Source organism: Somniosus microcephalus, chromosome 27 (genome assembly GCF_052327205.1).
Source record: "Somniosus microcephalus isolate GS21.2 chromosome 27, FLI_Smic_1.0, whole genome shotgun sequence".
NCBI classification, from domain to species: Eukaryota; Metazoa; Chordata; class Chondrichthyes; order Squaliformes; family Somniosidae; genus Somniosus; species Somniosus microcephalus.
In genome coordinates, this window is record NC_141013.1 from 34,634,288 (window position 1) to 34,646,579 (window position 12,292).

Sequence of the window (12,292 nt, forward strand, 5' to 3'; positions counted from 1 at the left end):
GCTGAACGATCATGCGGCTTAACGGGAACATTGTCCTCGACCGTGTCTATCCTATTTCCCGCACTTATGCTCTCACTCCGTCGCCTCCCTCCCAGAACCACGGTAGGGTCCACCTTGTCCTCACCCTTCACCCCACCAGCCTCCACATTCAATGGATCATACTCTGTCATTTCTTCTCCTCTTTGCCAGGTTTTCCATGCTTCCCTCCCCCTCTGCTATTCTGCTGTAACCATTTACACCTCCTCTGGATCCATCCTTTGTTTCCATGCTTGTCCCATTATCACCCCCTTTTGCCTTGCACCAGCTACCCAACCCGGTTTTAACGGAGGTGGGACGACGGGCGGGCAACCAATCCATTCACGGGAGGCGGATTGGTCATTTAAATATTATAATGAGGCCACCTGCCTTCATTTTGATAGTTATTCTATTTTTAACTCATGCCGGCCGGGTTTCCCAAGCTGCGGGAAACCCGGCAGATGAAAGTTGGCGAGAAGGGCTGAATCCATGAGGTTAGTGCCTTTACAGCACTGCTTGTGATCCAGGAGGAACTGGAGTGTTTACTCCAGGCCCAACAAGCTATCCAGTAAACTCCTCCCACCCCGCCCCCCCCCCCCCCACCGCTATCTGTCTGCTCCCCCCCCGACCACCATCATTTTAACCTCTGACCCGATCCCCAATCCACCCATTTTTGAGAGTTACGATTCAGCCCGTGAGCTCTGTTTTTTCTCTCTCTCCACAGATGCTGTTTGACCTGCTGAGTGTTTGCCAGCATTTGCTGTTTTTATTTCACTATTTTCAATACCCGGTAAAGACAGGTTAATAGCGCCAAACCAGTCAACAGATTGTAACCAGTCAACAACCTGTCCTCCCAGTTCTCCTCAGGCTACGCGTTATCACCAGCTTTATCCGCAGGCTACCAAAGTAGAAAACACTGATCCCACTTGCCGTTTACAGGGTAGAACTCAGTTTGTACAACAAACGTACATCAAACAAGAGCTATACTTGAGCTGTAATGGAATGGTGCAGAGCTAATACTCATGGTGGATATTTGTTAATAGGTGATTTTTATATTTCTGGTGGTGACAGCCAAGGATTAGTATCAGGAGCATAATACCACAGACACCTCTGCACTAGGCACTGTGCGTTTGAAGATACTGCTAAGACCTATCACCTCAGCCTAACAGGCATCCCTCAGCCTTCAGTGCCTCAGGTAACGCTTATAATTAGTGGTTCCTGCAGCCAAAATTGTATATAATGGGGTGTTACTTTCTAAGGATTAAGATCAACTAGCATCAGACTGTCATAGGACAAGTCTACTTGTAATTCTAATCCCTATCAGTAAGCAATAGCCTTCAATAAGGGATCGTCCATTTAAGACGGAGATGAGGAGGAATTTCTTCTCTCAGAGGGTCGTGAATCTTTGGAATTCTCTTCCCCAGAGAGCTGTGGAGGCGGAGTCAGTGAATATATTCAAGGCGGAGATAGACTGGTATTTGAACTACAGGGGAGTCGAGGGTTATGGGGAGCAGGCGGGAAAGTGAAGTTGAGGCCGGGATCAGATCAGCCATGATCTCATTGAATGGCGGAGCAGGCTCGAGGGGCCGAATGGCCGACTCCTGCTCTTAGTTCTTATAATAATAATCGCTCATCTCCTAAGGCTGGATTTGACTCGGTCTCCAAACACATTTGATACTCAGTAAGATTACCTTTTTATTCCGTTGCATCAACTAGTCCTATCAAAATCCCACACCTCAAATAGAAGAACTGTCGGAATTATTAGACACTGTCTAAAAACAGTAGAGTTTACCAGCTGTATGCAAATGCAATCCAAATCTGTTCGTCTAAATATAGAAATTTCTTTGACAATTAACTCTATTTGCGAAGGCGAATCACTTGCTGTTTTCCACCGGTTTTGTATAACAAATAGTAAATGTGTCATGTTGTTGTATTTTGTTTGCAATTTCTCAGATCTTGGTACAAGCAGAATATTGCTCGTCCTCCCTTACATATCGATCAGGTGCAGCTGTAACTTGTACACTTGGCGTGGCTACAAGTCTTCTCACAACTGATTCTTTGGGGCTAATACTCCTGTCCCTATGTTCTTAGGTGAGTAACTCACAGGTGAAACGTGTACGCTCAGTGATATTCCTCCACGGACTCTCCAGCAAACCTCCAGGATAACAGTGCAGCCGACACTATTCCACAGTGTTCCCTGGAGTGATGCCCGTGGTTTCCTGACACGCCCTCCCTGCGGGCGAGGCTCCGCACCAGGGGCGTGCGTTCAGCAAACCTACCCGTATATGCTTTCATTATCCCACTTGACGATCTTCATCAGTCAAAACGGATTTTTTTTTAAAAAACCACTGTTACAAGTTCTATGTGATGGAAAGAAGACACATAATTCACTACTCAAAAGGATAAACTGATTAGCTAGTACAAGGGGTCAGCTAATCTAAGAAATCTGTTATATTAAAAATATATTATTCTGTAGCACACAAAAAGTATGCTACATTTTACTTTTGTGTCATGTAGAGAGAGTTTTTTTGTAAGCTAAGTCAGGGCAGAAAGAGATCCTGTCCTTACTGAATGCACACTAGCAGTCATGTTGTCTCAGTCCACGTTTCTTTTTAATTCATTCTCGGGATGTGGGCATCGCTGGCATGGCCGCGTTTATTTCCCATCCCAGAGTTTGAGACAACTGGTTTGCTAGGCCACGTCACCTGACAATTAAGGGGGAAAAATTCGGTTGCTTTGCGCCTCCCGTTAACGCCCTAAGAGGGTTTTTTAAGAAGGGGAGGAAGGCCTGCAATACCGTGGCACATAACGCAGCGATATTCCCTCGCAGCGCCCCAAGAGGGAGGTGGGGCACTTCCAGTAGCGCCCCGCTTCCCTCTTGGGGCGCTACCATTCAATTTCGGCTGTGGGGGCGCTACTTTTTCCGGGAAAGTAGCGCCCCGGCAAAGTTATTGCCCCAAAGGGGCACGTCTCAATTTTCCCCCCTAAGAGTCAACCACATTGGTGTGGGACTGGAGTTATATATAGGCCAGAGCGGGTTAAGGACTGGAGGCTTCCTTCTCTAAAGGGCATTAGTGAACCAGTTGGGTTTTTACGATTATTTTCATGGTTACTTTTACTGACAACTTTTTATTTCTAGATTTTAACTTTTCAAACTCCCATGGTGGGATTTGAACTCATATCCTCTGCATTACTAGTCTACTACACACTACCAAACGCAGCAAAATGTATTTCCCTATCCAAGTGTCAAAGTACAGAAGAAGGTGGTCCTACAAATGTTGCTTTGCGGTCTGCAATTCCCAGGGCTTCAATAGGAGCAAAGGGTCAGTAAGTTTTGCATTACAGAAAATACGCTTTGAAGCAGTTGCTAGAAATGGCAAGCCTCCCGCCCCTCCAGGACTTTGAGATTACCTTACAGACTCGGGCTATCCGCGATACAATTGTGTTCTCAAAGAAATCAAACTCTTTGCCCGTTTCACTGAAGAAGAAATAGATTTTCCCATCGTCTTTGTCGGGATTCTTCTCCGAGAATCTCTCCTGAATAAACTCTGAACCTACAAACGTTGGATCTGTAAAACATGTCATAAAATTAGACAGTTTAAAAATATATTCCCCTCCATGAGTTAAGTACAAATTATTGGTGTTCTTACTGCAAACAACGTTAACATTTAACTGACGCTCTTTAAGTAAAATGACATTTATTTCCACGGTTTTGTTCACTCTTTTAACATTTTTTTTTCTTAGCTACAGCATGAAGTCCACCAACAAAGCTAACTGAGGCTTTTGTTTCTGAACTGATTCTGGATTGGTTTAAACGGTGAATAGCAAATGTTGTGTAGAATCACAAGGCCTGGCTTTTTCCCTACTGAGTTCAGCAGCTCATGATCTCCTGCCCACTAAAATGATCAGGTGTAAAATTCCTGTATTAAATCAGGGTTATTGTAGTTCGCTGTGCAGTAAAAATCCGTTGTAGATAATAGTGAGCCTGGCACAAGGATCTGTGATAGACAGAGGGGTAAATGTACACATTACACTGAATATAGCGCCCGTCTGTCTGGAGAGCAACAAAAACATTTAATGGCAGGACCTTAGTTACCATTAATGTTCGACTTCATCTCAGCCAGGCTCAGTAAAGCATCACCAGTGATAAGGCAAGTCCAAATGGAAAGTTTATTTCTATTCTTGGTGCAACAATGTCATCAATAGAGAAGTGCCAGAATATCCACCGCCTGTGGACAGGGGCCACCGTCCCTTAAGTCTCTCGAAGTGCATGTGGAAGTTTGCTGCAGGGTCCAAACTGGAGTCTGTTGCACGAAGTGACATCTCCACTCTCCAGGTGCCCTGGGTGTCTGCAGCTATATTATGGAGCTACTTTTTTATGTAGTCCTTTCATTATTTTCATGCAAGTCTGCTTTCAAATATCTCCATTGTTCGTCCAGAGGGAGATTAGTGCTTTACATGGCCCAGCTCTATAGAGTGAACGCTGCAATATACTCATTAATAACTGAACTGGAGAGCCATGTTTAACGGGTTAAAATTACAGAGGTAAATGTTTAACTTTTTTTTGCAGATGCACATCGCACTTGTTTGGTTAAAGGCAGCAGTAAAGAAGAATAGGCATCTGACTTTCTTTTATTATTTGTGTTCACCCTGTCAAAGCACATCATTCCTCAACGTACACGACCTCAGTTACACTACCAAACTGAACCTTGAGTGTGTGATTCCGAGATTCAAAGGCAACTTGGTCTTCAGTACCGGGGCGGGTGAGTTTGGCAGGGCGGGAGTGTTTGACGGGCCGGGGGAGTCTGGCGTGGCGGGGGTGTTTGATGGGCCAAGGGAGTCTGGTGTGGCGGGGGAGTTTGGCGTGGCGGGGGAGTCTGACGTGGCGGGGGAGTTTGGCGTGGCGGGGGAGTCTGGCGTGGCGGGGGAGTTTGGCGTGGCGGGGGAGTCTGGCGTGGCGGGGGAGTCTGGCGTGGCGAGGGAGTTGGGCGGGGTGGGGGAGTTGGGCGGGGGAGTTGGGTGGGATGAGGGAGTTGGGTGGGGTGGGGGAGTTGGGTGGGGTGGGGGAGTTGGGCGGGGGAGTTGGGTGGGGGAGTTGGGCGGGGGAGTTGGGCGGGGCGGTGGAGTTGGGTGGGGGAGTTGGGCGGGGGAGTTGGGCGGGGCGGGGGAATTGGGTGGGGGAGTTGGGCGGGGCGGGAGAGTTGGGCAGGGAGTTGGGTCGGGGAGTTGGGCGGGGCGGGGGAGTTGGGCGGGGGGGTTGGGCGGGGTGGGGGAGTTGGGTGGGATGAGGGAGTTGGGTGGGGTGGGGGAGTTGGGTGGGGTGGGGGAGTTGGGCGGGGGAGTTGGGTGGGGGAGTTGGGCGGGGCGGGGGAGTTGGGCGGGGCGGTGGAGTTGGGTGGGGGAGTTGGGCGGGGGAGTTGGGCGGGGCAGGGGAGTTGGGTGGGGGAGTTGGGCGGGGTGGGGGAGTTGGGCGGGGGGGTTGGGCGGGGTGGGGGAGTTGGGTGGGGGAGTTGGGCGGGGAGTTGGGCAGGGCGGGGGAATTGGGTGGGGGAGTTGGGCGGGGTGGGAGAGTTGGGCGGGGAGTTGGGTGGGGTGTGGGAGTTGGGCGGGGCGGGGGAGTTGGGTGGGGGAGTTGGGCGGGGCGGGGGAATTGGGTGGGGGAGTTGGGCGGGGCGGGAGAGTTGGGCAGGGAGTTGGGTGGGGGAGTTGGGCGGGGCGGGGGAGTTGGGCGGGGGGGTTGGGCGGGGTGGGGGAGTTGGGTGGGGGAGTTGGGCGGGGAGTTGGGCAGGGCGGGGGAGTTGGGCGGGGTGGGAGAGTTGGGCGGGGAGTTGGGTGGGGTGTGGGAGTTGGGCGGGGCGGGGGAGTTGGGTGGGGGAGTTGGGCGGGGCGGGGGAGTTGGGTGAGGGAGTTGGGCGGGGCGGGGGAGTTGGGCGGGGAGTTGGGTGGGGCAGGGGAGTTGGGCGGAGAGTTGGGTGGGGCGGGGGAGTTGGGTGGGGGAGTTGGGCGGAGAGTTGGGTGGGGCGGGGGAGTTGGGTGGGGGAGTTGGGCGGGGCGGGGGAGTTGGGTGGGGGAGTTGGGCGGGGAGTTGGGTGGGGCGGGGGAGTTGGGCGGGGAGTTGGGTGGGGCGGGGGAGTTGGGTGGGGGAGTTGGGCGGGGCGGGAGAGTTGGGCAGGGAGTTGGGTCGGGGAGTTGGGCGGGGCGGGGGAGTTGGGCGGGGGAGTTGGGTGAGGGAGTTGGGTGAGGGAGTTGGGCGGGGCGGGGGAGTTGGGCGGGGAGTTGGGTGGGGCGGGGGAGTTGGGTGGGGGAGTTGGGCGGGGAGTTGGGTGGGGCGGGGGAGTTGGGTGGGGGAGTTGGGCGGGGAGTTGGGTTGGGTGGGGAGTTGGGTGGGGCGGGGGAGATGGGTGGGGGAGTTGGGCGGGGCGGGAGAGTTGGGCGGGGGAGTTGGGTGAGGGAGTTGGGCGGGGCGGGGGAGTTGGGCGGGGAGTTGGGTGGGGCGGGGGAGTTGGGCGGGGGAGTTGGGTGAGGGAGTTGGGCGGGGCGGGGGAGTTGGGCGGGGAGTTGGGTGGGGGAGTTGGGCGGGGAGTTGGGTGGGGCGGGGGAGTTGGGTGGGGGAGTTGGGTGGGGCGGGGGAGTTGGGCGGGGAGTTGGGTGGGGCGGGGGAGTTGGGCGGAGAGTTGGGTGGGGCGGGGAGTTGGGTGGGGCGGGGGAGTTGGGCGGAGAGTTGGGTGGGGCGGGGAGTTGGGTGGGGCGGGGGAGTTGGGCAGGGAGTTGGGTGGGGCGGGGAGTTGGGTGGGGCGGGGGAGTTGGGCGGGGAGTTGGGTGGGGCGGGGGAGTTGGGTGGGGCGGGGAGTTGGGCGGGGAGTTGGGTGGGGCGGGGGAGTTGGGCGGGGAGTTGGGTGGGGCGGGGGAGTTGGGCGGGGAGTTGGGCGGGGCGGGAGAGTTGGGCGGGGAGTTGGGTGGGGCGGGGGAGTTGGGCGGGGAGTTGGGCGGGGAGTTGGGTGGGGCGGGGGAGTTGGGTGGGGCGGGGGAGTTGTGCGGGGAGTTGGGTGGGGCGGGGGAGTTGGGTGGGGCGGGGGAGTTGGGCGGGGCGGGGGAGTTGGGTGGGGCGGGGGAGTTGGGCGGGGAGTTGTGCGGGGAGTTGGGTGGGGCGTGGGAGTTGGGCGGGGAGTTGGGTGGGGCGGGGGAGTTGTGCGGGGAGTTGAGTGGGGCGGGGAGTTGGGTGGGGCACAGGAGTTGGGCGGGGAGTTGGGTGGGGCGGGGGAGTTGGGCGGGGAGTTGGGCGGGAGAGTTTGGCGGGGCAGAGGTGTTTGGCGGGGCGGGAGCTCTTATTGCAAGTTGTCATCACCGCAGAGGCAGGCACAGCCTTGCTTCCTGCCCTTTCTTAATCTAGCTGCTAGTATTGACCCGCCCTTGATTTTTCTCCTCCTTGCGGCCCAGGATCTAACCTCCCCTCTACACCTCCCTTTAATTACGGAGCCGAGATCAGCAATCATGACCCAACCTCCCACCACTATTACACTCCACCAGCACTGCTCCACAAGATGGCTTTCCGACATGGGCTGGCTGGTTGTTTAAGTCAATCACCTTTCCAACTCACATCTCGGCGTTTGTTGCCTGTCACTTACCCTGGAGCCAGTTGAGAGAATTCTCTGTTTTTAAGGGTGGTTTGTTACCCAGACTTCTTGAAATGATTGGCTCATTCCCCTGAAAATTGCTGGCTGTTCCTGCATACAATTCCTCCTCTGGTTAAAGTAAAGACAAACATGTATTAAACCCATCCCTTTGTAATCTTCGGTATTTAACAAATAATCTTTACATACTTATTTATCCATCCAAAATGTAAAATATCATGGTCTACTCTGAACCCAATCTGCAGTAATTGTCAGGAGATTCTACTTTACTCTAACACAAAAATAGTGAATTTTTATATATTGACTTAAATGCTTCAATGCTATTATGCGTGACTCACATTTTAGACAACCAGGCAGTGCTTTTATTGGATAAAGAATTGATGTGAGAAAAGGACAGTTAGTCGCATTCTCTCATAATCATACTTCTTATACAGCAAGGAAGTACTGCCCCATCATCAGATAAACGTCTTCTGCATCATACTACACAACTATTCAAAGCATGAAATGTGGCACCTCACTGGTTCAATGTGTGGTGCAGCACTGAACCCCGCAAATTGAGGAGTGGGAGGAGGACATTCAGCCCCTCGAGCCTGTTCCGCCATTCAATTAGATCATGACTGACCTGTACCTCAACTCCATTTACACGCCTTAGTTTCATATCCCTTTTTACCCTTAACTAGCAAAAAATCTGAGTCCTGAAAGCCCCAATTGACTCCCAGCCTCCACAGCCTTTTGGGGGAGAGAATTCCAGATTTCCACCACCCTTTGTGTGAAGAAGTAGCTTCCCGATTTCCCTCCTAAACGGCCTGGCTCTAATTTTAAGATTGTGTCCCCTTGTTCTGGATTCCCCCACCAGTGGAAGTAGTTTTTCTCCTTATCTACCGCATTGAATGCTTTTATCAGTTTAAACGTCTCGATTAAGTCACCCCTCAAATTTCTATACTCAAGGGAAAGAAATACCGACAGAAAGCCCTGGCAGAGTAGAGGCCAGGTGGCAGGAACAGTGTTTGAGCAGCAGAATAATCGCCGTTCTTGTCTGGGAGTAAGTAGTGTGCTCCATCCACCAACCCTATAATCTGATAGGTTTTACAGGCTCATGTAATGAGTTATAATAATATATTGAGTAACAACAACTGCTTGAAAGCTGCTTTTACCCACCAACCATGATTGCAGTCGACTTATAGGTCGGGTCAAAGGGACAGCGGCCTTTTCCGTCTTCAGTCAACAGATTACCATTGGGACCTCGCGCAAGAGAGAAGTCTGCAATACGCTACGAGGGAAAGATCACGGATTACACTTTGTGCAACTACCTGGTAATGTTTTGTCTCTCAATATCTAAAGGCGGCAGTGTCAACACTTACGATGTAGGCACACGTGGGGCTGAAAGCGTAAGTCCCGCAAACATAAACGTGCGTACTGTTCAACTGGAGGAGGAGCTTGATGTAATTGAAGCAGTCACTCTGCAACCGGACAAACACCAAAGTATTTTGTCAGAACTTGTGGCTATTGGACTTAAACGTACCTCAACAGTTTGTTTTCATAGTGAGGGGCCTTACCGACAGGCTCTTCCCCTTAAAGTGGCATTCTTTCCTCTTCTGCTCTGGGGTCTCCCAAATCACCTGTAAAGGGTTAGTTGAGTATGGTTAAAGAGCTCGCATTAACATTTGAGAACGGGTTTACACACCGGTTACAGAAACCATTCAGTGCAAATAACAACAAACCTTAGACTCCTCACTTTCACCCACTTGCTTTCAGCTGGATTGCTGTCGAAGGCAGCGAATGCACCGTGCCTGGTTCTAGCAGCAGGAGGCACTAATACCCTGCTGACAAAATGGGGGTAGAGATTCGCTGGTACCAGGTTTCAGGCGTGAGGGCATTAGGCCCCCCCATTATTTAGGCCAGGGATGCCTAGAAAATGGCCTGACCCAATATTGGCCTTTGGCCCCAAAGGCATTAGGCCCCCTCATTTGCACGACAGGGGCGCCTAGAAAATGGCCCAACCCAATATCGGGGCGAATCTACCAGGCCTCCTTTGGGCACAACGCGGTCCAATCTCTACCCCGAGATTTCTTCGTCTACCTGCCACCCACCCCCTCCCCCACACACAACATCCCCCTTGATCAGCCAAGTTAGGCTTCATAAATCCACTCAACAGCACCCACACGAGCAATGCTGAAATCTTTCCTCTGGGAGGAATGCGGTCATGGGAGTTCGATTGTGGAACGAGAAGGAGCCAATTACCGTATCGTGCTTTGGCTGCCTTCTGTTATAACAGGGAGACCACCCTTTACAGCGACTGCCGTCATTAGTGCTCGACAGTCACATTGGGATGCGCGCAGTCCCCTCTTCAACACCGTCCGAGAATCCTTCAGGTATTGTCCTAATAGAATGTCGGACGCTGTTGAAAATTTGTGACCACAATCTGGACAATCTACGAATACAACCCCGAGAATCACCTCATGTTTCATCTCAGTTGATGGTCAGCAGGAGAAAATGTTTAATCGTCTAGTCCTAAAATACTGAAAAATGCACTAATGTCTTTAGTTACAATAAACGGAATAATTAAAAAAGAACGGTATCCTGAGAGATAAAAAAAAAGCAACGGACATCAAACATCTACTATGCAAAAGGATCCTTCGGCCCAACATAAAAACAATGAGGAAATGAATCTAACAAAGAACTAGAGAAATTGGACAGGGTCCCCCACTGATGTTATGAACCATCCTAGACTGTGTTTCAGTGACATGCTGGAAAGACCACTTCCATTATACAGTAATAAGTGATTTACTTCCGTCCTTTTCTCAGAGTTAACAGAATTTGCTGAATGACTGATAATCTACGGCCTGTTCCCAGCAGTAAAGAAGATACATTTCTACAAAACTCTTTGTACTTTGTTTTTTCATTTTATGTAAATTTTTTTGGAAACTAATCTGCAGTCAGTAAAAGGATTGAACATGCTAGGGATAGCTTTAGTGGAAACAGGCAGTGTGGGTACAAGACAGATACCGACTAAAATTAACAGGATTCATTTAGCTCTCTAGGAAGGTGTTTCCGTGAAATTCGGATTATAAATATTCAATTCAGGATTGTTAACCAAAACACTGCACTGGTTGACTTCACACAGACTTCCAGCTGCGGCTGACCTGCTGTCCTCAGAGCCAATTGGATCAGCTCTGTCAGATCTGGGCTGAGGCATTCTATGTCGGCCTTCCAAATTGGGAGACAACAGAGGATTAGGTTTCGCATCCTTTGGGAAGCTGGGCTCACGTTGGTTCGGTAATCATGCAACACTAGTGACAGAAGTAGATACCTTGTCAGTCACCCTCCCAGCTCGAGGGGCCCAGCATCTAATGAGAGAATTTGGTGAAGCGATGTGACAGAACAGTATCCCTGTGACCCTGCGCCCCGTGTCTGGATGTACAGGTCTGACAGCTGACAGGGGGCTCAAAGTGATATGTGTTTTGACAGTGTAAATCCAATTCCCAATGGATTTGAGTCTGCAGGCGAAAGACCTTTTTACTTTTTACAATAGCAGTAATTGTCCATTAAAAACCTAAATTAATGGCTGTTCAGAACTTCAAGGTTATACCTATCAGGAAAGGATGAAAAGGCTGGGTCTCTTTTCTCATGAAGAGAGAAACATAGAAACATAGAAGATAGGAGCAGGAGTAAGCCATTCGGCCCCTCGAGCCTGTTCCGCCATTTAATGCGATTGACGTAAGAAAACTACTAGGCACTTGGTCTAAGCGTTAAACAAAGTTTTAATCAACTGTTTTACAACATGGCGGTCTAGTTGTGTCCTTCACTAGTTCCTGTTAAGAATGTCCTGCGCAAGCTGGGCCCGTGCCCGAGTATTTATACTCTCCCTAGACAGCGCCGCCCGCAGGCCGCACAGTTGATTCATGTCAGCGATCATGGCTGATCATCCAAATTCAGTACCCTGTCCCTGCTTTCTCCCCAGATGCCTTTAGCCTTAAGAAATATATCTAACTCCTTCTTGAATATATTTAATGAATTGGCCTCAACTGCCTTCTGTGGTAGAGAATTCCACAGGTTCACCACTCTCTGGGTGAAGAAATTCCTCCTCATCTCAGTCCTAAATGGCTTACCCCTTATCCTTAGACTGTGACCCCTGGTTCTGGACTCCCCCGCCATCGGGAACATCCTTCCTGCATCTAGTCTGTCTAGTCCTGTTAGAAGTTTATAAGTTTCAATGAGATCCCCTCTCATTCTTCTAAACTCTCGCGACTATAAGCCTAATCGACCCAATCTCTCTTCATATGTCATTCCTGCCATTCCAGGTATCAGTCTGGTGAATCTTCGCTGCACTCCCTCCATGGCAAGAACATCCTTCCTCAGATAAGGCTACCAAAACTGCACACAATACTCAAGGTGTGGTCTCACCAAGGCCCTGTACAACTGCAGCAAGACATCCTTGTTCCTGTACTCGAACCCTCTCGCTACGAAGGCCAACATACCACTTGCCTTCTTAACCGCCTGCTGCACCTGTATGCTTACCTTCAGCGACTGGTGCACAAGGACACCCAGGTCTCGTTGCACTTCCCCTTTTCCCAATCTATTGCCATTCAGATAATAATCTGTCTTCCTGTTTTTGCCACCAAAGTGGATAACCTCGCATTTATCCA

At 51.1% G+C, this 12,292-nt stretch overlaps 1 protein-coding gene across 3 annotated transcripts in view; it reads right to left on the bottom strand.

Annotated features, from left to right (window-relative positions):
* sema4ba (sema domain, immunoglobulin domain (Ig), transmembrane domain (TM) and short cytoplasmic domain, (semaphorin) 4Ba) overlaps positions 1–12,292 on the bottom strand; it is a 453,543-nt gene that overhangs the window by 62,996 nt on the left and 378,255 nt on the right. For all 3 annotated transcript variants that reach the window (XM_085968833.1, XM_085968834.1, XM_085968835.1), the window contains 5 exons: positions 9,203–9,265; positions 9,008–9,106; positions 8,805–8,916; positions 7,641–7,757; positions 3,427–3,584 (listed from right to left, as the gene is read on the bottom strand). In XM_085968833.1, coding sequence (XP_085824959.1) covers positions 3,427–3,584; positions 7,641–7,757; positions 8,805–8,916; positions 9,008–9,106; positions 9,203–9,265 — 549 coding nt within the window. The remainder of the gene's footprint in view (positions 1–3,426; positions 3,585–7,640; positions 7,758–8,804; positions 8,917–9,007; positions 9,107–9,202; positions 9,266–12,292) is intronic.